The sequence below is a fragment of the Miniopterus schreibersii genome (assembly GCF_964146895.1).
Source record: "Miniopterus schreibersii genome assembly, chromosome: 10".
Lineage (NCBI taxonomy): Eukaryota > Metazoa > Chordata > Mammalia > Chiroptera > Miniopteridae > Miniopterus > Miniopterus schreibersii.
In genome coordinates this window covers 9,236,397-9,261,621 of record NC_138110.1, presented here as the reverse complement: position 1 = coordinate 9,261,621, position 25,225 = coordinate 9,236,397, and the positions used below count along the sequence as shown (strand labels likewise).

The 25,225-nt window shown below is 42.4% G+C and overlaps 1 protein-coding gene across 2 annotated transcripts in view; it reads right to left on the bottom strand.

Moving 5' to 3' along the window:
• UBE2V1 (ubiquitin conjugating enzyme E2 V1) overlaps window positions 1-22,864 on the bottom strand; it is a 28,820-nt gene extending 5,956 nt beyond the window's left edge. Inside the window, exons 1-2 of one of the 2 annotated variants that reach the window (XM_081148216.1) lie at window positions 22,773-22,864; window positions 7,012-7,160 (exon numbers count right to left, since the gene is read on the bottom strand). In XM_081148216.1, the coding sequence (XP_081004342.1) occupies window positions 7,012-7,160; window positions 22,773-22,794 (171 nt within the window). In that variant the 5' untranslated portion in view covers window positions 22,795-22,864. The remainder of the gene's footprint in view (window positions 1-7,011; window positions 7,161-22,772) is intronic. The other variant, XM_081148217.1, reaches the window with a different exon arrangement.
• Between the last annotated feature and the right edge of the window lie 2,361 nt (window positions 22,865-25,225).

Sequence of the window (25,225 nt, the reverse complement as noted above, 5' to 3'; positions counted from 1 at the left end):
GGAGAACTGCTGGGACATTCTGTCTCTATAAGGAACACAGACTCATTACTTGATCATGAAACAAACACTTTCCACATTGTTGATGTGGCTTAAGCTTCATGGGACAATTTGGCAGTGCCTACCAAAATGTGAAACAGGCATGCTCAGACTGGCAAGACCATTTCTAGGAATCTCCTACAGGCAGACTTACTTGTCCACAAAAAATGTGAAGCACTGTCTGCAATAGCAAAAATAACTAAATCTAAATGTCTACATGCAAGGGAGTAACTAAATATGGCATATTTATATAATTGGATACTTTGTAGCCTCTTCAAAGGCTGAGGTGCACATCCACAGAGCCAAGGCAGAGCTGGTAGGTATAGCCAGCAAGTTGCAGAATATGTACAATCTATAAAAACAAACCAATGCCTCTTTGCAGTTCTGGGTATATTTATGTGCACACAGGATATTTCTCCATTAGGCATAACGGGTCCAGAGCCTAGAGACCACACGTTTTTCCTGGGCCTAAATATATATATGTATATATATGAGATAATCCCAGCCTAATCATGAGGAAAAACATCAGGCAAATTCTAACAGAGAGACATTCTACAAAACACCTGACCAGTACTCCTCAAAACTGACAAGAGTAAGGAAAACCTGAAATTGACACAGGCATAGGATATGATGACAAGATATACTGTAATATCTTGGGTAGAAGTCTGGAAAGGAAAATACACATAAAGTAAAAACTGAGACTACCTGAATAAATTATGGACTTTAGTTAATAATAATGTATCAATATTTGTTCACTGGTTTTTATGAATGTACTACACTAATACACAATATTAACAATTAGGGAAATGGGGGGGAGGTGTATGGGAACTTTCTATACTACCCTTGCAACTTTTCTGTAAAACTATTATAAATTAAAATTTATTTTTAAAATGTGTATGAGTAAAGGAAAAAGGTACTGACTTAAAAATGTGCAAAGAAAATTACAAAATCTAAATTAATATATAATAAAATGGTGACATTAGGTCAACTAAACATCACCTCCTACTCATTTCAAATCTTATGTAGTTATATAAAAATTATGTTTACTGTGGGAACATGCTATGTTAGAATGAAGGTACCCTAGCAGGTTTGGCTAAGTGGTTAGAGCATCAGCCTACGAACTGTAGGGTCCCGGGTTTGATTCTGGCCAAAGGCACATACCTTGATTACAGACCCAATTCCTGGCCCCGGTCAGAGCGTGTGCAGGAGGCAACCAACTGATGTATCTCTCTCTCACATTGATGCACCCCCCAAAAGCAATGGAAAAAATATCCTCGGGTGAGGATAAAAAAAAGGAATGAAGGGTAGTCCCTCTAAAAAGTGAAACTGTGTAGAGTCTAAGATCATCTTAATGACTCAGGATGTAGACAGGTAGGTAAATGCAGAGAAAGGTGCAGAAGGAGATGCACCAAACTGCTGCTCGTAGTGAATCTGAGGAGAAAAAGCGGATACGGCAGTGAGGGATAAACCAGGAAAAAAGACACCACACTAGGTATTTTAACAGAGAATTCAATATAGGGAATCAGTTACATCAGTGCCACTGGACTGAAAAAAGCTTTAAAAAGGGAACCTGAGCTAACACAGGGGTAATAACTGCGTGCAGCAGGTGGTAACCCTTAAGGTTGGGGGAACAAAGGGTACAGGCTGCAATTGATCAAACCAAGAGGCTTAAAGGAGAGGTCCCTGTGAGGCCAGTGCTGGGAATGTCTCCAAAAGCTGGAGGCTGGAACCCACAGGTGATGCCAGAACGAAGGGCTGTTACCAGAGTGGCATAAACAGAACAGTCCCTTCTCCTTGCCTTTCAGGTCCTCTCCTGTGTCCTGAACAGAGAAACATAACAGGAAACCAGCTGACAAAGGAAAAACGTAGTTTGCAGTATCCAAAGCAGAGCAGAGAAAGGTGGACTTGGAGCTTACTAACCAGCACCCTCTAGACAGTGACAACATACCATTTTCCTTTGTACAGAAACTCTCCCTCTCTCCACCAGAGTATCCTTCTGAGTGAGCCACAGGGCCAATCTAGAGGCCATAGTAATTATTCATTTCTCTAATTCAATCCCAGTGCCACAGAAATATTCTACAACCTAAAGACTAAACTGTCAAATTAACCACACTCGCCCAGCCAGGCATGGCTCAGCGGTTGAGCATCGACTTAGGATCCAGGTGATCGGGGTTCAATTCCCAGTCAGGGCACATGCCCGGGTTGCGGGCTCAATCCCCAGTCAGGGGCGTGCAGGAGGCAGCCGATCAAGGACTTATCATTGATGTTTCTCTCTCTCTCTCCCTCTCCTTTCCTCTCTCTGAAATCAATAAAGATATATTTAAAAACAAAACCAACAAAAAAACAAATTAACCACACAATACTAATAAAGTACAAAGAAGAAGAGAAGCACTGGCTCCTTCCCATTTGCTTTCTGTTTCTGTCAGTGTCACCCCAGCACCAGCCCCTCATCTTGGCAGCAAGAGCTGCTTCTGGCCTCCAGCACTCCCCTAACCAGTCCCTCTGGCCTCTGCAGGCACCAGCAGCAGAGGGTACCTCTCCTCCAGTGCTAGGTTCTGATGGCCCTAGCTTCCTACCTGTCCTCCCAGACCCAGGGAGTGGCTACTGTTTTCTGTAGTGTTACCTTTGTGCTCCCACAGTGTCCTTTTTTTGCCCTTTTCAGTCCAACACCTATTTGATCAACTTCCTAAATGAAATTATTTTTGTTGAAATATCTAGCATGGTTTCTCTTTTCCTGACTGATGCAGAGTTCAGGGGAACAAAGTGAACTTCTTACTCCATACTCTGTATTGTTTAAAAATTTTTTGAGAATATATTCATACATCAGATACGTAACTTGAAGCTATTAAAAAAGAGACAGGTCAATATGCACTGATGTGGAAAGAGGTCCATCATCTGTTAAGTGAAAAAAAGTTGCAAAACGTTATGCATAGCAAGGTCTCATTTGTATTAAAAAGGATATGTATTTGTTTGTGTACCCACAGCAACACCCAGAAGAAACACCACACACCAACCAGTTTTCATTCTGTGGGACATACACGGAAATGGGGAAAGGATCCTTTTCCTTCAGAAACTCCTAAAATTATTTTTTGTTCTTAAGCATGCACATAGTACTTTTAGGTAAGTGTGTGTATAAACACACACCCGGGCTCTAACCCACACATAAAAACACTATCTGGAGAACCCTAGAGGCATAACAGCGCTTCTCAACTAAGACAATTTCTGCCACCACCCCCCCTCCGTGAACATTTATTGTTGTCACAACTGAGGTGCTACTGGCATATAGGGAGTAGAGACCACCGATGCTTCTGAACATCCCACAAGGTACAGGACAGCTTCACGACAAAGAATGATCCATTCTAGTATATCAGTGCTGAAGGTGAGAAACCCTGCTCTATAACCTGGCTACTGTTAGCACCTTTGTGATCAGAACAGAAATACTCCACTTCTAATGCTGTGAACAGTTGGACATTTGCCTGAATTTTACAAGGGGCATGTGGATGAGCTTTGGTTTGGAGAACTTGCTTTCCTTTATTTAAAAAAAAAAAAAAAAAAAAAAAAAGGCATTCAAATAGATAACACACACATATAATTAAAGCATATTCAAAGAGTACAAAAAGATATATGGTAAAAAGTAAGTCTCCTTTCCACTCTGGCTCCAGCCACCCAGACATATCCCTTTTGAAGGCAACTATTGTCACCAATTTCTTTTAAGCTCTTCCAAAAGTATTCAAAGTACACAAGGGCACAAGTATTACCTGTGACCTTTTCCTCTCCCCTCATGGCCCCCTATCCCATGTGGCAGCATATTCTGTATACTGCTTTGCACCTCACTTGCTTTGTTCACTTAAATATCATAGAGATCATCCCATTTTCAGCTATACATAAAATTTGTTTCATTCATTTGAACAGCTAAACAGTATGTAATATGGTCAATTGAAAGACCCTGAGGCAGTTTCCAGTATTTTGCTACTACTGAAAACGCTGCATGAAATAATTTTGCATACCTAGACTTTGGGCAATACATTCAAGATAAGCTGAGTAAATTACTAGCGGAATTGCTGGATCATATGGTATACATCTTTTAAATTTTGATGGATTTTCTTTTGAATAATACAGTAACAAAAATGTAATAGAGAAATGAGTTACTCAAGTGCTCTATTTAATAATGGCATACACCTTCTATTCTAATATTCAAACAGATTGGTCACAGAAAGCACCTAGAGGCAGACAGTTCCTTTTAGCCTTGGGGAGCCAGGGAAATCAAAACTATAGGGGTAAAAAGACAGATAACAAGTATTGGTGAGGATGCAGAGAAATGGAAACTGCTGCATTGCTGGTGGGAATGTAAAACGGTGCAGACACTTTGGAAAACAGTTTGGGCAGTTCTTTAACATGTTAAACACTGAGTTACCATATGATCCAACAATTCCATCCTAGGTATATACACCCAAGAGAACTGAAAACATCTGTCCACACAAAAACCTGTACACAAATGTTCATAGCAGCATTTTTCATAATAGGCAAAAAGTGGAAAAAATCCAAATGTCCACCAACTAATCAATGGATAAACAAATATGGAATATCCATATAATAGAATATTATGCAGTCATAAACATTACACTAAGTAAAAGCCAGTCACAAAAGACTACATATTATATCATTCCATTTATATGAAATGTCCAGAACAGGCAAATTCACAGAAAGTAAATTAGTGAGTCAAGGGTGAGGAGTGGGGACAGAATGGGAGTGACTGCCAACAGGAATGGGGTTTCTTTCTGGGGTAATGAAAATGTTTTGAAATTAGTGATAGTTGCACAATTCTGAGTATAATAAAAACCACTGAACTGTATGTTTTAAAAGTGTATCCTACGGTAAGTGAATTCTATGGTATGTGAATTATATCTCAATAAAGCTGTTATTTTTAAAACAGGGTGTATGGATAATACTTTCAACAATAAAGATAAATTAAGAAGAAAAACTTGGAAGGGAGAGGGTAAAAAAACAACAACAGGAAGTATGAAAAGCATCTTGCATACTGAAGTTATTCATGAAAGTTAGCCCCTGCTGAAAGAGAGAAACTGAAACTCAAGGTGATCTAAAGTGTTTTAGGTAGAACAGAATATTTTCAACAGAACTTAGTGGTTCATTTTATTTCATTTCTTTAAGTGTATAATTCAGTGGTGTTTAGTGTACTCACAAAGTTGTGTACTGGTTCACTATGAAGTGGCTAGAACCTGAAAACCGTTCTGTTGATTAGCAAATCTACTGAACAATCTAGTCTGTTCTCAGTCATTTTCAGGCGCCCTGGAGTAAGGAGTAGGGAACAATAGTTCTCATCCTCAAACCTAAACCACTCTGAGGAGATGAAATGCCACGAAGGAAGCCATCATCACACACTGGACTTCCAGAAGCAGCAAGAAAAATGATCTCCAGAAGAAACGAGCTTTCTAGATTAGGTTTTCCCAGTATTTAACAGATCCAGGAAATCCTGGTTTTCACAGATTTAAAAAAAGGATCAAGAAGTGAGTAAAGACAGATTGATTTTTTTTTTTAAAAAAACCCCAAAACAAAACTATACTGTTACAAAAATGACTCAAGAAGTAACATTAGTCCGGCTTTGTCCCACGCACCAAGAGGTCACCAGTTCCGGTTCCATTCCCGGTTGGGGCACATGCCTGAGTTGTGGGCTCGATCCCTGGTAGGGGAAGTGCAGGAAGCCACCAAGCGATGTTTCTCATCTATGTTTCTATCTCTTTCTCCCTCTCCCTTCCTCTCTCTCTAAAATCAATAAAAACATATTAAAAAAATAAAAAAGTAACATTAAATGGCAAAGCCAGTCATTTGCCATGAGTGTTTGACTGTCTAAAATCAACATTAAATTGTCGTAACACTTTATGAGCATGACACTTCCTCGTTTCAGCTGAGGCCACATCCCATGTGACTTTCTATCTCCTACAGAGGTGGTGCAGAGCTTACATGCAGAGAAGAGAATGAAAGCATCATCCTTAATTAAGCACAAGCACACAGGCAAGGCCCAGCAGAATCTCCTACTGCTTGTCTGAAAAATGTATCACATTCTGGGAATTTATTTCTTCACTCCCACATCACACTACTACTTAACACTGGATAATTCTATAATGGGAACAGAGGAAAACTCAAACTATAAACAGGAGGGAGACAATGTAGCATAGTGATTAAGAGCATAGGCTCTGGAGTCAGACCTGGTCTGGGAATTATCAACCACGTGACTTTGGGCAAGTAACTTTACTTTTCTGAGTCTGTTTCTTCGTCTGTAAAAAGGAATGCAACTACACGATAGTAGCACCTAACAACAGGTTCTTGTGAGAATTAAATGACATTTCTGGAGGGTTTACTATGTGTCATAAAAAAAGGTTAGCTGACATTATGAAGACTAGGAACTCTCACAAATCACAAAGCTCTAAAAGAAGGGTCACTTTTCACTGTCTTCTTTGCAAAAGCCTCTGGGCCTAACAGTGCCTGGAAGAGACCAGGCAGGCAATAACCCTTTGTTGAATGGCCCCCCAAAATTAGGATATAGATGCATATTAGAACTGGGAAACAATGAATAAAAACCACAACTGTGAAGGTTTTCCAAGGTTCATTTGGACACTGTCTTCAGGAACGTTGGCTACATCTGGAGCCTTGTTATTTGATAAGCCCAAGAGTTTGTTCTAAACTACATCTGAGGGTACAATTACCTCACACCTCACTGTCTACATTGTCATGTAAATTCACACTATGAGTCTAAACAGGTTTTTGCTTACCATTTAGAGGGATTAAACAGCATCAGAGGAGGTTCAAATATATAAACTGAAACTGGTCAAAAAAGAATAGCCACATTTCAGAAAATATACCATTGGTGAGCTTTTTCCGTGATAAGGCTAATATTTTTTAAAAGGAGGCACAGTGAATTTAAGACATTGACATTTATAGCCGTAGCTCGACGCTTACTCTTGGAGGCCCAATTATCATCCCTGTCCATCTTGTAAGTGTCATGTCTTCGTCATCTTCTAGACCCCAGCTAACTGTGCCATCTCCTACTCCTTTCTGGCCTTCTTCGAGTTCTTCCAACAGTCGAAAATTGCGAGGGACTTTAACTCCTAAAATAAATGGAAAAAAATTCAAGATACTAGCAACTCCAGGGGAACTTGTAAACCTAGAGTTAGTTGCTCATTATCACTACCGGGGAATGAAGATGCTAACATGCAAATAATGCTGAAAAGTTGTTGCACCTCAAATTTGCTGCTTTCCAAGATATTTATAATTGACCAGCACAACCAAGGGGCTTATGGTTTTGTTACAGGTGAAGTGATGATAGAACCAAGACAGACATGCTCAAACCTGGAAAGACACCCCACTCCATCGCCATGGCTTTAACAAACTTCATAAAGGGCTAAAATGTGGAAATGTTGATTGATTTGGATCCACTAGTTTGAGATGAAACCATCAATATCAAGTGCTAACAAAAGTGCCTTCGAAGAAAAAAAGAGATTTGTTTTGTTCTTATTACACATCTCTGTGCTCATTTGTTGGAATAACTCTCAAACTACCTTAGGAGAAAGAGTCGTCCTGGCTGTATCAAATAACAATGTCCTCTTGATCAACTAAAAGTCAATCAAAGGCACCTAGGATAACATTTTTCAATTATTTAAGCCATAGTTTCTCTCATAAAAAGAGGGTAGCCAGTTCTCTGATTTGCTTGTTTCCAAATGTCTCAAAGCTTGACAAGTAGCTGATGAAAGCAAGTACACAAACACATCTCACAGGTTCCAGCCACTACTCCCGAGTTCAGGCTGAGGCTTAAGCCGTTCCTGGGTGTCTTCCAGAACAGAGCCTAGGTACTGGGGCCAGAGAGAGGATGAGGCTGTGGGAAGGCACAGAGCAACTCTCCTAGGGTTGCTCTCCCAACCAGTCCTGCCTACCTCTCCTTCCTCCCACCTCTTTCCCTGGAATTTGGACTATTTCCTCTGGATAAAACTCAGGATCCAGGAAAGTTACGAGCTTTCTTTGCCTTAAATGCTGAGCCCCCAACTGGCTGGACTCTCAGAGGCAAGTAGCTCAATCTATGACTGTGAACAAAGACCCACTGGAGGGACTCAAGACTGTGGAAGGTGTTCCCAGTATATCTCAGTATTTCCCAAAGTGTGGGATGCATGCTACTATTAATTCAATTTGAATAAATACCTGAGCATCTACTATATATTAGATACTTTTCTAGGCACCAGGGAATAAGCAGTAAACAAAACAAAAATGCCCGCCTTCACGGAGCTTACATGAAGGCACATATAATTGACAAAATAAATATGTAAATTATATAGTATGATAGATGGTGGTGTTCTGGAGCAGAAAGTAATGAGAGGAGGAGTTACAATTTTAAATAGGGTGATCAAGGAAAGTCTTATTGCAATCAGGAGTCATGACTAAATACCTGAAGACAGGGGAGCCTGACTTATGGATGGCGGGGAGGGGTCCAGGCAGAGGAAACATGCAAGTGCAAAAGCCCCTTAGAGAACCTTGAGCATGGTGTCAAAGAGTAAAGATGCCAATTTAGCTGTAGTAGAAAATTAGGGACTCCAACTGTTAGTGAGTAACATTAAAAAGCCACTGCAGTTCTAAACAGAGGAGTAACAGGATCTGACTTGTTTTTAACAGGATCCCTCTGAATACTGTGTGAAGAATACAGTGAAGGGAGCTAGAGCAGGTACAGTTAGGAGGCTATTCTAAGAATCCTGCAAAAGATAATACTGACTTGGACCAGGTTGATGGCAATAAAGGTGGTGAGAAGTAGCACAACTCTAGATATTTAGATGTCTGAGCTGATAAGATTTGCTGTCAGGTTGCCTATGACGCATGAGAGAAAGAGGAGTCAACTATGGCTCCCAGGCTTTTGGTTTCAGCAACACATTAGATGATTTTAGGTGCACATGAGTGAACATTTGTTTTTACAGTCATGTATTTATTTTTAAGAATAAATTATTTAGGTTAAGTAATATTATACTAACTTCCTATTTATGCTGATGGTAAATTTTTCCTTTTAAAATAAATGTAAGCAAGAGAGTCAGTTGAATGAAGAAAAATATCAAATAGCACAACAAAACCCTGTGCTATATGCACAGCATTCTTGAATGGCTTGTCTGGGAAACACTGCCATTTTTTATCCATAGAACAGCCAACTGGATTATTTAACTCTTCTGGATTAAGTCTCCTCCAGCAAACACAAAACTGAAGGATGTCTGTGACATTATAAGCAAAAAGCCAGAGGATACATCTTTTGTTCAGAAAGAGTTAAATTTAAATCTTTAATAATCCTAACTAATTTGGCTTAGGGGGAAAAAAATCACTGTACATTACTATTGGTTAATTTATAAACCTAAACTAATACAAACAGTCAAAGAAGAACACAGAATCATACTGATAGGAAGACGGATAAATATCTGAGGTACCTGTTCATAGATGGTGTAATGGGCTGAATTGTATCCTCTCAAATTCATGCTGAAGCCCTAACTCTCAGCACCTCATAATGTGACTGTATTCGGAAACAGTGCTTTTAATTAATTAATTTATTTATTTATAGTCTTCGCCCCAGGATTTTTTTCCATTGCTTTTTCAGAGAGAGTGGGAGAGACGGAGAGAGAGAGAGGGAGGGAAAGGAGGGAGGGAAGGGGAGAGAGAAACATTGATGTGACAGACACATGGATTGGTTGCCTCCCGCATGTGCCCCTACCTAGAATGGGGACTGAGCCTGCAGCCAGGGTACATGCCCTTGGCCAGAACTAAACCCGGGATCCTTCAGTCTGATGCTCTAACCAATGAGCCAAACAGACTAGGGAGGAAACAGTGCTTTTACAGAACTGATTGAGAGCATTAGGGCGGGCCCTAATCCAATTTGACTGATGTCTTATAAGAAGAAATTTAGACACACAAAGAGACAACAAGGGCACATTTTTGTATGGCGTAAAGACCATGTGATGAGGGCACAGTAAGAAGGCAACCATCTGCAAGCAACAACCCAGTCTGGTATTTTGTTAGGCAGCTCTAGTAAACTAATACAGATACTAAGTGAGATCTTAAGCTTAAACTGGAAAGGATAGAGACCAAGATGATAGTGGTTATCTCTGGGTACAAAGATTATGGATGATTTTTTCTGTATTTCCTAACTTCTTTTACCTCTCGTTATATGCCTAGCAAAACAAAACAATAAAAATACAATTAGGAACCATGTCAACCACACTGTAGGTAAGGTCCTTCAGGGCCTTTGCACTTGCTATTCCTGCTGCCTGGAACACTCTTCCCCCAGAAATCTAACAGTCATGCTCCCTCACCTTCTTCAGGGCTTCAGCTGTATGACACCTGATTGCAATAAGGATCACAGATTCTCTGAGAGTGGGACTCTCACTTAATGGTATTCCCTAAGAGACTAATTGTAAGTGTCTGGGGATTTTTAATATTACCAAACTTGTTCAAATCAAATGGAAATGGCAAAGTACAGCAGCTTCCAGGGCTAAGTCCCTCATTATTGAATGGAAGTTGCTCTTTTTGGCAAGATAAATGTGCTACTTTCTTGTGTCAGATAAAACTTAAGTCAGGCTGGATTAACTACTTCTGCTATGACTATTCCTCTTGTAAACTTTGGTAAAGAACATCCTTATAGCTAGAAATGTTACCTCTTCATCTAACAACCAGATATCACAAGCTCACTGCTGTTAGTTTCAAAACAGGTGATGAATTCAAGTTATATTTTTCTGATGTTTGATTCCTACTTGTGAAGTAGGAGAAAATATATTAGTAATGAATCCTATACTTCCAACAAACATTTCCATGGGGTTAGGCATTCAAATACTTAAAGTGTGCAAGGCCCACATACACAATTGAACAACACAACAAAAAGAGTCAAACTTATTTTAGATTAGTATTTGGAACAGCAGAGAGAGTAAAGTCAGCTTTCTGTTATTAATTCATTTGTTTTTACATTTGTTATTACATAATATTCATATCATGACACTATAGGATAATTTGATTTAATTATAAAGCAGACATCAGAAACAGTTTAATAAATGAAAAACTTTGGATTGGCCAATATCTATTAGGCAGTCTTAAATATTCCAAGCAGGAGCTGGAATATTCATATAAATATCAGAGTAATTGTACTACATGCTAATTAATTACAATAAGCATTTATTCCATTTGAATAGCAATTCTCAAACTTCTTTGGTCTCAAGACCCCTCTTAAAAATTACTGAGGACTTCAAAGAGCATTTGTTTCTGTGGGTTCTAGCTATTGATATATACTAAATTAGAAATTAAGAGATTTTTAAAATACTTAATTCATTTAAAACTAACCACAACAAACCATTGCATGTTAATATAAGTAACATATCTTATGAGATAACTGTATTTTCCAAAGAACAAAATAAAATTAGTGAGAGTAGTATGACTTTGCAAATTTCTTTCATGTCTAGCTTAAAACAGGTTTAAGAACTGAGATGAGCTGGCAAATACATATCCTGTCCAAAGGGGACAGTCACTCCTTTGCTCTGGCCAAATATCTGTGGGTCAGATTCTGCTAATGGTCCAACACTCTGCAACATCTGGGGTCACCTAACTGTCCTCAAAAATCCCTTTGAACCCCAACATCCTAGGTTTAGTTCAGCAGATATTTTAAATCCTTTCTTTTGTCAGAAGGATAAGAAAAAAAAATTGATAAACATTGTGCTGGTTAGGCATCAGGCAGTTAAGTACTCTGTTAACCTTTATATAGCTAAATCTTGAATTTAAGTCCACAAACTGGATAGCATTTAAAGAGACTTAGTTTCTAATTCATTTTTTCTAAGCCATAAACTTTTATTTTCATCCAAAAATTCATAAGAAGCAAAGTTGGGGAATAAAACAGGAATTACAAAAAAAATTTACAAATTATGAAGTGATTCATTTATTTTTTTCTGATATTTAAACAGAAGTGGTTAATTAGCATCAGGTTTGCTAGTATACTGAACTCTCTACTTGGTAAGGGACCCCTTGGGGACTCACCATGTTTAATGTGCACAAGTCTGAGCTCGCATCACACTTATAGGCAAAAAATCCACAAATTTCAGGACTTCAATTAAAAAAAAAGTTTGCTAGGTTTTTTAACCTGTTTGTCAAAACCTCCCTTTACATAAATTTACCAGTAACATATGCATACATACACACACCTCCTTTCAGTGCAATAATTATCCAACACCATGACAGACCTTATAGGGGCTCTTAAACAAAGAAAAACAGGCCTCCCAATCAGAGTATAAAGACTCACTATGGAAGCAAGATATACACACACCAAGTTCAAAAAAACAGAACAGTATTAAAATATATGAGAAATATAATCTATCACAGGGCAATGTTTCTCAACCTTCGTGGGGGGGGGGGTGTCACTGGCCCCTTTGAATTTGATGAAAGCTAAAGAGGTGAGGCCATGCTACTAGGAAGGACTGGACTTTATCCAGAGGGTAATTACTGGGGAGCTGCAAATGGCTCTGAGTAGGACAAGAGATAAGGCAAATCTCCTGGGTAATGTTCAGGATGGGCTGGAAGGCTTAGAGGCCAGGTTAGGGAAGTGTTACTAACAGTCTCCAAAGCCAGAGGCATTTGCTTAGAGCAAATATGTGACAGGACATGTTATCAAACTTCTTACAGGCATAGATAGGTAGAAAACAGAAGGAATATTAAGAGATTTAGGGCAGGGCATAACAATTTGCATGACTGGTAGCTGCCATTTTTACAATGTGACATAAAAACAACTGGCCTCCACACCATAGGCTTCAGATAAATATTTGTTGAAAAAAAACCTGAGCAAAGGATAAAAAGGTATGTACACTCCATTTTATAAAAGATGGAGTCTTTTATACAAAGACTACGCAAAGTCAACCTAGGCTTCTTTGTATGTGTATACTCACTCATATAAATGGTTTTCTTTCCTCCCTCCCTCCCTCCCTCCCTCCCTCCCTCCCCCCCTCCCTCCCTCCCTCCCTCCCTCCCTCCCTCCCTCCCTCTTTTTAAAAAATTTATCTTTATTGTTGAAAGAATTACAGATGTCCCCCTTTCCCCCCCATTGACCCCTTCTACCCCACACCCACCCTAAATGATCTTTTGATAGTTTTTATGATCACGAACAAGGTATGTGGCCTACCATTCCATTTTAAAAAGGCTGGTCAGGGTAATGGCTAAGTTATCTTCCACAAATAGGAATCAGAGTAGAGTATACTTTCGAGAAAAATCTTTAATCTCTCAGCAGAGGATTAAGAGCACAGGCTTAGAATCAAGTTCTCATTCCCGAATTTTCTAGCCATCTAGCTGTGTGACTGCAAGTTACCTTGAGCCTCAGCAAAACAGGGATCTCAAAATACTCCCTGCCTCTATAGGTGGCAGGATGAATAAATGAATGAAGTAAAACCTGTAAAACACCTTCTGTAATACCTGAATTGCCTTTATCAGCACTGTATTATTTATCATAAGATTAAAAAAAAAACACGCAATGACCCCACATCCCCTTTTAGCTACTATCTCATATCTTTGTTCTTTCTTAGCAAAAAACCTCAAAAGGGCTGCCTAGACTCCTTGTCTGCAAACTTTCTTGCACCTACTCCAATCAAGCTTTTCTATCTAGTCACTAAAGCTGCTCTTGTCAGGGGCACCAAGCAGCACCCTCTAGCCAAATTCTGAGGTCAATTCTCAGTCCCCACCCCAAGTTCCTGGAGCTCTCAGCAGCAACCAATTATCCCCTCCTTTAACTCTTTTTTCCCTTAGCCTCGGGTGCTCTTCTTACCTCACAAAGAGCTTGGCTTCACCTCCCTGTCCTCCAAACACTGGCTGCTGGGCTTCAGGGCACAGCCCACCAACCTCTGCTCCTCTGTCTACTCTTACTACCCAAGTGATTTCACCTAGACCAAGGAAACTAATGACTCTTCAGTTTATATTTTCAACTAACTGCCAGCTAGACATCTCCATTTAGATGCTTAATAGGCCTCTCCAGCTTAAAACATTTCCAAACAGAAGTCCCTTACAACACTCCTCAATCTACGCCAAAAACTACCCACTCCTCAATCTCAGTATATGGCACATTAACTAGTTTGCTCTTGCCAAACATCTTGGAGTCATAATAAGAAATCTTTCCTTTACATCCCATACCTAACCTATTTCCAAATATATCCCAACTATCATCATTTTCACCATCTCCCCAGTGATCACTGTAATCCATGCCACCTCAGCTTCTTACCTGGTTTCTTAGTCTACTGGGTCTCTACCTATTGTCCACAGTGACCTTTTAAAGGTAAGTTAGATCCATCATTCCCCTACTCAAAGCACCCTCCCCACCTACCCTTGCAACCAGCATACGTCCAAACTCCTTACCTCGACCACAGAGATGCACCTGCTTCTCTCACATCATTTCCTGCCACCCTTTCCCTCGCTCCTCACCATCCTTCAGCCATACCACTCAACTTTTATGAATGAGCAAATTGACTTTCTTCCTTTGCATTTGCTGTTCTCTTACCCTAGAATTCTGTCCCAGAGCAGTAAATAGGTTGCTGGCTCCCTTAATCCTCATTAAGATCTAACTTCCCATTCCCTTATCTTGCTTTATTTTTATTCACAGCATTCATAACCACTTGACATTAGTTTATTGTCTCTCTGTCTTTCCCATCTGAACATAAACTCTTTGAGGGTAAAACTTCATCTGTTTTGTTTACTGCTGATTTTCCAATACCTTGAAGAGTGTTTTGCTCAGAGTATGCACTCAGATGCTGAGTGTTAGCTAGCGATATTATTTCAGAATGAATGATGCTCAATGTCACAAAATTCTAACTCTGGCTTATTTCTGGAAAAAACAACAGGGAAACAATCATAGTACTATTAAAAGGAAGTCTAACATTATAAAGATTATCAGAGGGGCTTAGTATGGATTTTAAATAGCCCAAGAAAAGTTACCCATTAAATTGTGAATATAGAGATCTCAAGAAGAAACAAATCTTAAGTTAGAAGCCAGGCATTCTGCAGAGGTTCCCCTCCCCCATATACCTTTACCCTCACACAATGTGCTGTACTCTTTTCTTTAAATTTTCTTTTCTTCCTTTTTTATTGTCTGATACTGTTTTCTATTTTGAGATTAACTATTACTTGACAACTAGCTTTAACATTTTTAGTTTTCGGCTTTATTTTTTAATGAAGTGTGAGCGAGACTTTTAGGGAAACAAATCATAAAACAAAGGATTCTTCACTATAAAATAAAATACATATGCTAGTATGCTACTGATATTTCAAACCATTTAGAAACTGCATATAAAGGTAACACATCAATTATTTCTACAAAGCAAGAGCATTTTACTCCAAATGGCCGATCACATCCTAGTTCTAGAACTTCAGGGGTACTCCAGAGACATAAATCCAAATATTGGTGTTCAGAGATCCTGAAGACCTTGTGAGTGTATCAGTCACAAGTGAAGACTTCATCCCATCCTAAATGGAGAGTAGAAGCTCAAAACTATAATAATTAATTTTAACAAAAGATTTCAGTCACTATATTAAAAAATTAAATCCACATATGCAAAAAAAACCCTAGAAGCATATAAGATCAAAAACCTCAAGAATACTGTAACCTATTTTTCTTCCTACTGCACTTTAACCCATTGAATCAACCTAAACTTTAAGATTTCTAACATTAATGTGTGAACCTGACTCCTAACAGGCAGCTGGAGAAACAGCTTCAAGTGACAATACAGAGGATGTAAAAATGGATTGTCGTCAATCTTAATAGACTATAACTATTAAAAAGTTAACCATGAAAATGTTAAGATAACTTCACCAAGGTGCTAAAATATCACAGCAATCCAAAGATTAAAAAAAAAAAAAGAAAACATTTGTTCCTGTTACTTCAGAATTCTTTCCAGAAGAATTTTTCCTGGATCTTTGTCAGTATCAAAAGTCATCCAATTATTCTCTTGGCTAAATATAAACTGAAAAGTCAGCAGCTGCAGGATATTACAAAGAAAATATGACAACTAAGTTGAAAAAGCATGAATATTTGATAGGGTTTTACACCATGTCATAGTAAAACATTTAATGCAGTAATTTCAAACACAGCAATATAACAAAATATTTCTGGTACAAAAAGGATTCTGAAACATCTTTTGGGAAAATCATGACCACAAAACAGCAGCTATAACAGCATGCCAATCAGGAAAACCCTGGCCTGGCCTGGGTCTTGATTAAAAATGGCAGAGCCTCACATGTTTCTCTTGAAAAGAAAGCTAATTAAAACTGGGTTGTTTGCCTATTCAGGGAAAACAGTGCATAGAGCTAGGAGTCTGGTTGGAAAATAAGGAGGCCTGGAAGGTGATGTACCTGGATTCGATGTTCCTGAAAACTAGACAACTTAGGGAAGTTAACCTTTATTTCTGAGCAACTGTCAAGTGCAGTCTGCCTAGTTAGTGCTTGCCCAGGAGCATATTTTTTCTCTCTTTCTCTACAGTATCACCTGGGAACTTGCTAGAAATGAACATTTCCAGGCTGAGCATCAGAGGACTTATTCTACACCACAGAACTGTTGAATCTGAAACTTGGAGGGTGGGGCTCAGCAATCTGATAAACTCTCCAGGTGATTCTGATGCACACTAGTTTGAGAACCACTAATCTAAGGGGAAGAAACAGTGGCAATCATTCTTTACAGTCCAGACAATGTGACAACAAACAGCTGGTGGCAAAAGGCAAAACTCTGTTTTTTTGCTGCTAGGGAGACCAAGGCCAAAGATTAGATTTTCTCTGACAGGGTGGAGACAAAGAATAAGATGTGGGCAGTGTGTCAGGACAGAAAGGGAAGGAGAGGACAGAATTAATTCTATGCTCAAGTACCTTTATAAACACCAACTAACCAGGACAAGAGCTTTCCTTTTTGAAATGCTGAACTGCCACTTTTGCTTCTGCCCTATCAGACGCGTTGTTTCTTCAAGTGTCAAGTTTATACATTTGGCTGTATCAAGGTAAGGCCTGGATTAATTCACTGTAACCTCAACATTTATGAAGCACTTACTCTACGTCAGGGACTATGCTGAGTGCCAGGGACATAGCGGAGAACAAGGCAAAATCTTGCCCTAGTGGAAAGGCACAGAAAATATTCAAGAAAAAAAAAGAAACTTCAGATGAAGTTAAGCACTTTGGAAGAAAACAGAACAGAGGTGTGACAGTAACTGAGAAGACTACTGAATGGAGTGGTCAGAGACGGCCTTTCTGGAGAGCTGAGACCTGAAGAACAAGGAGGAGTCCGTCATGTGAAGGTCTGGAGCAGAGCATTAATTCCCAAAAGGAGAAGAACAAACCAGAGGTGTATGTACTATCATGTGAGGTCAGGGAGCAGGCAAGGGCAAGGCCAAGAAGGCCTTGTGGGCCATGGAGAAAAGACTGATTTTATTCTAAGTGCGGTGGGAAGAGCTTTCTGCAGGGGAGTGGCAGTTTCTGTTTCATGTCTCCTCTATGGATAACTCTGCCTTTTCTAAGAATGTACTGGAAAAGGGCAAGACTGGAAGCAGGAAGCTTTTGCAGTCTTCTAGGCAAGAGAAAGATGGTTCTGGTTGGACAAGAATGACAATAATGGAGATGGAGAAGAGGAGAATTTGGCACCTGTAGTGTGGTTACACCTACTGGACTTGTGATGGGGAGAATGTGAGGATGAGTAAAGAATCCTCCTTGACAGTCACTACTACCTATCCATGAAAGAACTAATCAGCCAAGGCAGAAATGTCAATAGGCCTGCCAATAGCTGAAGGAACTTGAGATGATTAGCTGAAGAACAGGCAGAGGGGGCTGGAAGAATAATATAGCCAAGAGCGTGTGTCCTAGAACAGAAATGTCCTGGTTCTGTACCCTGGCTCTGCAAGTCAGTGGTTCTGAGCCTCAGTTTCCTCACTTTCACAATAGTTACCTACTTCAAAGAGTTTCTCTGAGAAACGAGATTATGTATTTAATACAGTATTTAGCACACAGTAAGCCTTAGAAATGCAGTTTAAAGTCTGAAGGGCTTGCATGTAAATGAAGACGAGGACCTACTTTGTACACGATATGAGGGGAGTCCCAAGCCCAACGAGTGAATGTAAGTTATTGAGTATAATGTATAAGCAAGAGCTTCCTTAGAAATGGACTAGCCCTGGCTGGTGTGGGTTAGTGGTTAGAGTGTTGGCCCGCGCACGGAAGGGTCATGGGTTCAATTCCCAGTCAAGGGCACGTACCTGGGTACCTGGGTTGCAGGTTTGTTCCCCGGCCCGTCAGGGAGAATGCAGGAGGCAACCAATCGATGTTTCTTTCTCTTTCTCTCCCCCCAACCCTTCCACTCTATCTAAAAGCAACGAAAAAATATTCTTGGGTGAGGATTAAAAAAAGAAAAAAAGAAATGGACTTCACATTACTCAGAATGGAATAAAAAGGGGCCAGGGATGGTATAAAAAGGGTTCCTGCTACAGGTGGCAGATGCTTCTCATTAAAACTGTTTCTTTCACCAAGCCTGACCACCCCAAGACCTAGGAAGAGCATAGGCCCAAACCCATGCCTTTCCATCTCCTTCCTAAGGTACTAGAGCAGGCTGGGGAGGGAAATAAAGTCAAAACTCCTGGGCTCTAGTTCGAGTGTAATCACTCCTCAGCCAGCTACCAATCTCCCTCAGTAATACTGTGGGGCGAATACTTCTCTTGGTTAGCTCACTGGGTTGTGGAGAGTTGGATGAGATGACACAGCAGGTAAATCAAAGTGCCTGGTAAACTCTAAAGTACTATACACAATATAAAAGTAATAGTGTTAAAATAGTTACTTCACCAATGTGCTGCTGCTCTGTACTTCACTGGGGCTTTTCAGAAGTAAACAGAGGATTCCTCACCTTACATTTTTGTATTCCACTTTTATCAAATTACTGTAGAGCAACATTCAGGTGAAAGAGAGAGGAAGTGAGAAAGAGAATGTGGTGTGTGTGGGGGGAGGGAAAGGTGGTTTTAAAGTTACTGTGAAGGGGAAAATCACGATCATTAAAATTAACCTTGACAATCCCTACGGAGAGCAATAGGTTGTACTGGCTCAGCAAAGCGTTTCCCCCTCCACCACCAGAGCAGATTGCTGTTTCTTTGGCTGAGCACTATATGAAGCAGTTCTCTTGAATGCAAGGCTCACGCTGTACAAAAGGCACTTAGCTACAACAGGCACAACAAGATGCTCACACAGTGAGACACTTGGGAATGAGACCAACTAAGGAGCCTACAGGTTCTCATCTCCCATCTCCACCTCTCTCTGGGGAACACCCTTGAATGGAATGGAAGATTACTTAACCTACATTGCCCATATGATTAAATTTTCATAAGCTGTGTGTGTATGAGGCCATGCCAATGTATGCAAATTTAAAATCATGCCCAGCCAGGGCTTACCCTCTGGCACCCAGTTTCTGGTTATCTGTCATGGAAGCCTGTGGGATGCTGGGTGAGAAGTTCCTGGCAGCCAAGAGCCACTGTATATAAGGTCCTGCAATCCTGGACAAGGCACCAGTCACAGTGCAGGCATCTGGAGGGATTCTTGTAAGCTATCCACAATTCCACCCTCTAGGATCTACGCAGAAATAACACCCTGCAGAGCCAAGGGAGGTGGGAAGGTGCTGTAGCCAAGTGTGAAAGCAGTGACCATAAAAAACTAAGTTCATCCCTTACAGGAACTCAAAGGCTTCACAGCTGTTTCCTGGCAACCAGCAGCAGATTAATCAAGGGGCCTGTTCTAAACCTGACTAAGGAAGGCCTCAGGGCCCCTGACCACACCTCAAAGAGACTTCTCAGGATCAGAAAGCAAAGAGGCTAGTACATTCATTTTAGTTTGACCCAATTAAGATCTTTCTGCTTCCACTCTTAGCACTCTGCACTCCTTTCACTGCCTAGGGGCACAGGCCAGATCTTGTCATTCCCGTTTTTCAGACTCTTGACTCATTCATTCATTCACTCAACAAATATTTACTGAATGCCTGCTTCATACCAGGCACTTGTTCAGTGGTTTCCCTTTACAATGAATAAAATCCCAAAGCCACATCTCTACAACTCACCATCCTTAGTAAGGCCCTTGCACGGTGAGGCCTTTATTTTCTTCTTTCAACATGCCAAGCTTGGTCCTGTCACAGTGCCTTTGCACTCACTGTCTCCTCCCTGTCCTGCTTGTGACACATGAAGTAGGACTGGCTCCTCCCATCATTTGTCTCAGTTTGAGTGCCCTCTCCCAGAGAAGTCTTCCCTGACCACCACTCCAGACACCCTTTATCACATCGTAAATCTCCTTCCTGGTACTAACTGCTGTCTGAAATGGTCTTTATTATTTGCTCCTTATGGCCTCCTCCCTGACTAGAACAGAAGCTCCTCAAGGACAGGGGCTATGCCCATCTTGTTCGCTATTCACAACGGGACACAGCAGGCTTGTTGAATAAACAGATAAAGGAGTTTTGGGAAACCCACTGTAAGGCACCTCGAAGCCCGTTCATGTTATCTAAATCATGCCAAGTGCTCCTGTATTCCACTAGACAGCAGCTGACAGTGCTTTATCTGACCAGCATTGCATTTACGAAACACTCTTCAATTGGCAGGGCCTCAAGAAGTTAGAATTAAGTAGCTGTTAAACCAAACTGTGGGTAGCCAATCTCAAGTGGCTGACAACAGGGCCGAGATGCAATACCACTACAACGCTGACTGCTAGAGGTACCCCTTTTCCCCCCAGTTCATAGCAACCTGGCAGGGGTGTTATTCTGGTGAAAAGTTTACCACAGGAGTCTAGCTGGACTCAGCCTCTCTCTTTCGACAGTGTCTATGACAGAATTGAATCAGCACTGTTCCAACTGAAACCAAAATCTACAAAGATTGTATGGTCTCCTCTATCCTCCAGGAAGACCCCGCTGCTTTAAGTGTAAGTGGCAACTTTTGGTGGGACACTTTAGTCAGATCCCCTACATCCATTTCCTTCTACTCCCACCCAACAATCAGACAAGGATGACTCCTTGGGTTACTAAAGGGACATCACCCTGGAAAGATGGATTCCCCTCATCCTGTTCATTTTAGGTCATCGACCTTCTCCTGACAGTACTGCTGCTGTGTGGCCTGAAAGAGCCAAAGGCTTTCAGTACCCAGGCTAGTGGCCCTGTTATTTCCTCCATCAGAGCTCACCCATCATCTGGGAGGATCTCCTTGGCCAACTTCACTGGCAGGCACTTCAGGTACAGCCTTCTCCACAAAAAGGGGACACTGTCACCCCCAAATCCTGCACTTCCAGAATCTGACTCTTGTCCCATCGGCCTCTCTGGGACCTCTGCCAGCCAATCCTCACCCCTCGTCCTCAGGAAGGCCAGTCTGAGTCCATCCCCTGACGTCCAACTGTGGGACGGTAAGTCTGAAACAGGCCTTTCAGGATTTCTCCTTCCTTGGGCCCACCTTCGGCGTCTAGAGAAGGGAATCCAGTCTCAAAACATATGCTGCTTCTCTTAACATACCAGGGAATGGAAGAACTCCGCTTCCCCAAAGTGGAGGTTTACTCGGCCTTCGTTCCCCAGGCGGCCACCCAGAAATTCCCATCTCATTTGTTCCTCTCCCCATGCCCATTCTGTCTACCAGAAATTTCTGACCTGAACCCATACATCTGTCCCCAATGTGGAAAGAAGTGCCAGTCTCCATAAAACAGACATTTCTAGGGGATGCTTCCCTCACCCAATTAAAGAAGATTCTTTTTCTCTAAAAGATACATCTCTGAAACCTGGCAGTGGGTACACACTGCATGGGGCTTCCCTCAGTTGACCCCCCCCCCCCCCCACCGCAACCCAGCCAGACATCTCCGGGGCTCCCGATTCACCTATTTTTCACCCAATATCACAAGTGCCCAGCTAGTGCCCCATTGGAGCCTGCCTCCTACAAGCTAACATCTGTGTCCTCAAACGGGCTGGCAATGACGGAGTCATTTCACTATCGGCCGCACCAACAAGCACCCTCGGCTGAGAGATCCTTTTCCCTCCTCTCGCTTATCGTGTGGAGACGCCCTTAATCCTCCCAGGAGCAGCCAGCCCAAGGCTCCCCTTCTCTATTTAAAACAGACATTTCCTCAGCTAACCCCATCCCCAAACTAACGCCGGAGCCGTCCCCATAGCCAATGGGGGCTCCTTTCAGTCATCCCTCAGGATCCCGTTTCCTCCGCCCATCCATCCTGACCGGCTTCTTTGAAGTCCCAGCCAAACGGACATCCCAAGGCTCCCCCCTCACCCGGACCCACGGCACCCAGTGAAGGACTTCCATCCGCTTTGGGGAGCCGCCTCCTCCTCCTCTAGAGAACCCCTCGATCGCCCCCAAAGAGCACCAGCCTCAAGCTCCTTAGAAGTGCCTCTGGGCTCGTCATTCGCCCGCTCCGGCCGCTCAGCAGCCCCGCGGGGCCCGGTCCTTCCTCTCAGTGGGGGCTGCACACCGCCCGGGGGAGCTTCAGGGCCTCGCCGCGCCGCCCACAGGCCCCTCAGGCCCCCGCCCGTGCTTCCGGCCGCCGCCTGCTCCTCCTCCCCACTCAGGCCGGCCGGGTCGCCGCCGCAAAGCCCGGCGGGTAGATTCAGTGCAGAGGCCCTGGTCACGCTGCAATGGCCTTTGAGAGCCCCCGACCCCCGGCTCGAGCCCGCGCTCCCTCAGCCGGTCGGGCCCGGCGCCCCCGCTCACCCGAGCCCGTGGTGGCTGCCATCTTGCGTCGCTGTCGCTCGAAGGCCGGCCCCTTCTTCACCCCCCACCCGTTCCCGGGCCCTTCTGCGCAGGCGTGCGCGAACGCGCAGACGCCGCCGCTGACGCCCGCTCTGCGGACCACGCGACCCGACGCGGGGAAGGTTCCCCCCCCGCCGCTGTTTTAGAGAGAGGAAATGCGTGCGCGAGGGCCCAGCAACCTGAAAGTGCCTCCGGGCTCGGGTGCGAGGGAGGTACTGAGGTGCTTGGCGAGAAGGGCAGGGATGATCAGTCTTGGGAGGGCGCGATTGTAAAAGAAAAAGTAGAGAAGGAAAGCTGCAAAAAAGCGCCTATTTCGCTCTGGGCATTTTTCCTATCTGGTTGGATCCTCACAACCTCTCTACCAGGTGGGGATTAATGTGAAAAATGGAGCTGAGAGGGGTTAAGCGATTTATCTGAACTCAGCTGTTAAGTGAATAAGTCACAGTTTGAACCCAGGCCATATCGTCTTGCTTCCAGAGTTGATGCTCCCGGGCCAGAGGAGGCTTGTAGCTGGACAGCTAAATGATTTGAAGGCATTAAGGTGGCAGGGAAAGCATTCATTCATTCATTCATTCACTCGTCAATCCATCTGTTCATCCAAACTGTGCTTGGTGCTGGGGGTGGACATACATCCCTGAAGAAGCAAGTCCTTGCTCTTATGGGCTTACATTCTAGTCGGAGGCAGAGCAAGTAAACAAAAGGGAAAGAACATAATTATGATAGGATAGAGAGTAAACCAGGGAACGGGCAGCAGAGGATGGTCAGAGAGACTCCTAAGGTGGTCACCTTTCAAGGGAGACCTGAATGATGAGAAGGAGGTAGAGGAAACTGTTTACAGGCCCTGGGGACATATCTCCACCTTTACTGTAAATGGTCTGAGAAGCTTTTATGTTGTTGAAACAGGATGTGAGAAGTGAAGAGACTGTTTCAAGGTCACACAGCTAAACACTGGCAGAAGAACCAGAACTTTGAGTACAGAGGACCAAAAAAGCCAGAAGCCCTTACCCAGCACATCCAATTCATCACCTTGTTGTGACAGCAATGCTTCCTGAGCATTTCTCAACTCCATCCACTTTTCCTACTTAGGGGAGGCTGCCCTTGTCTTCCACTTGGATGACCCCATCAGCTTATTCCTGCCTCTATGGTCCATTCTCTACATGGCAGCGGAGTCTGCTCAAAAACCCTTCTGCTAAAACTTTCAGTGGTTCCCCACTCCCTGGGGATAAAAATACAGACTACAAATTGAGTGACCATAGAATTATAATTCAACAAGGACAATCATCAGAATGAAAGGGGGCCTAGTATATATAATCTTGTTGGGACAACAAGAAGAAACCAGGATTCCCCAGGGCAAACCAGGATGGATGCCCACTCCACCCACAACCCTGTATGTAGGACCAGTGTGGTGTCTAAGGCCCCAAATTTAAGGAAGCTTTCACTCTGGGGTCCTGGCTTTGCACATGCATGACCCTATGCGTGAGTGCCTCCCTAACATTGGCATCCTGGGTACCTCCCTCCCCCCATGGCACTGCCTGCACTTCTGAGACTTGCTGTATCTCTCCAGTTACACTGGCCGGAACACATGTCCTTTCCCTCCTCAGGGCCTTGGACTGTGCTATTCCCACTTTTCAGTTCTCACAGCCAGCATCACTCATGAATTTCTCAGTGTGTCATGTGTATCTCCTTCCCAGCACTAGCCACACGCAATTATCTTGACATTATTCCATGTATGACATGATTCAAGTTTACCTTGAAGAGAACAGAAAATATTTGCCCTGGACTTTGGATCATTATAAAGTGTCAGGTAGCAAGTTGGAAGCATTTGGGCTCCTAATGTGGACTCAGCTCTAGAGTGTAATTTTCTGGGTTCTAGTCCTTCACCACTCACTTGGCTGTGTGACTTCAGGCAAGAGACTTGAACTCCGGGAGTCAGTTTCCCTTTCTGAAAAGAAGGGTGAGCATATCAACCTCATAGGGTGGCTGTGGAGATAAAATGCTTTGAGAAAACCCTTTGGCATACTGGGAGGAGGGGAAACTAGAAGAACTAACATTTACCAAGATATCATATCCAGCTTTTAATCCCCACAACTCAATGCGGCAACTCCTAGAAATATCCCCATTTTAGGGATGAGGAAACTGAACTTTCGAGCTAACAGATGGAGACGTGAGGATTAAAACACGAGCCTCTTATCCACGATGCTCATAAATGTTTATTTGCATAGATCTCTTTGTTCTCGTAGGGAATTTCTGGCAAGCAAAACTGACAATAAAGCATATTTCTATGCAAAGCACCTCGCAGGAGGAAATAGGTTAAGTAGGACAGCCCGGGCATGCTGGTTATTGTAGTCCAGCGCTGTCGGAGGGCCTACTGGGAGTTGTAGTCCTCCTTGCTCACGCTCTCTCCGAGAGGCTCC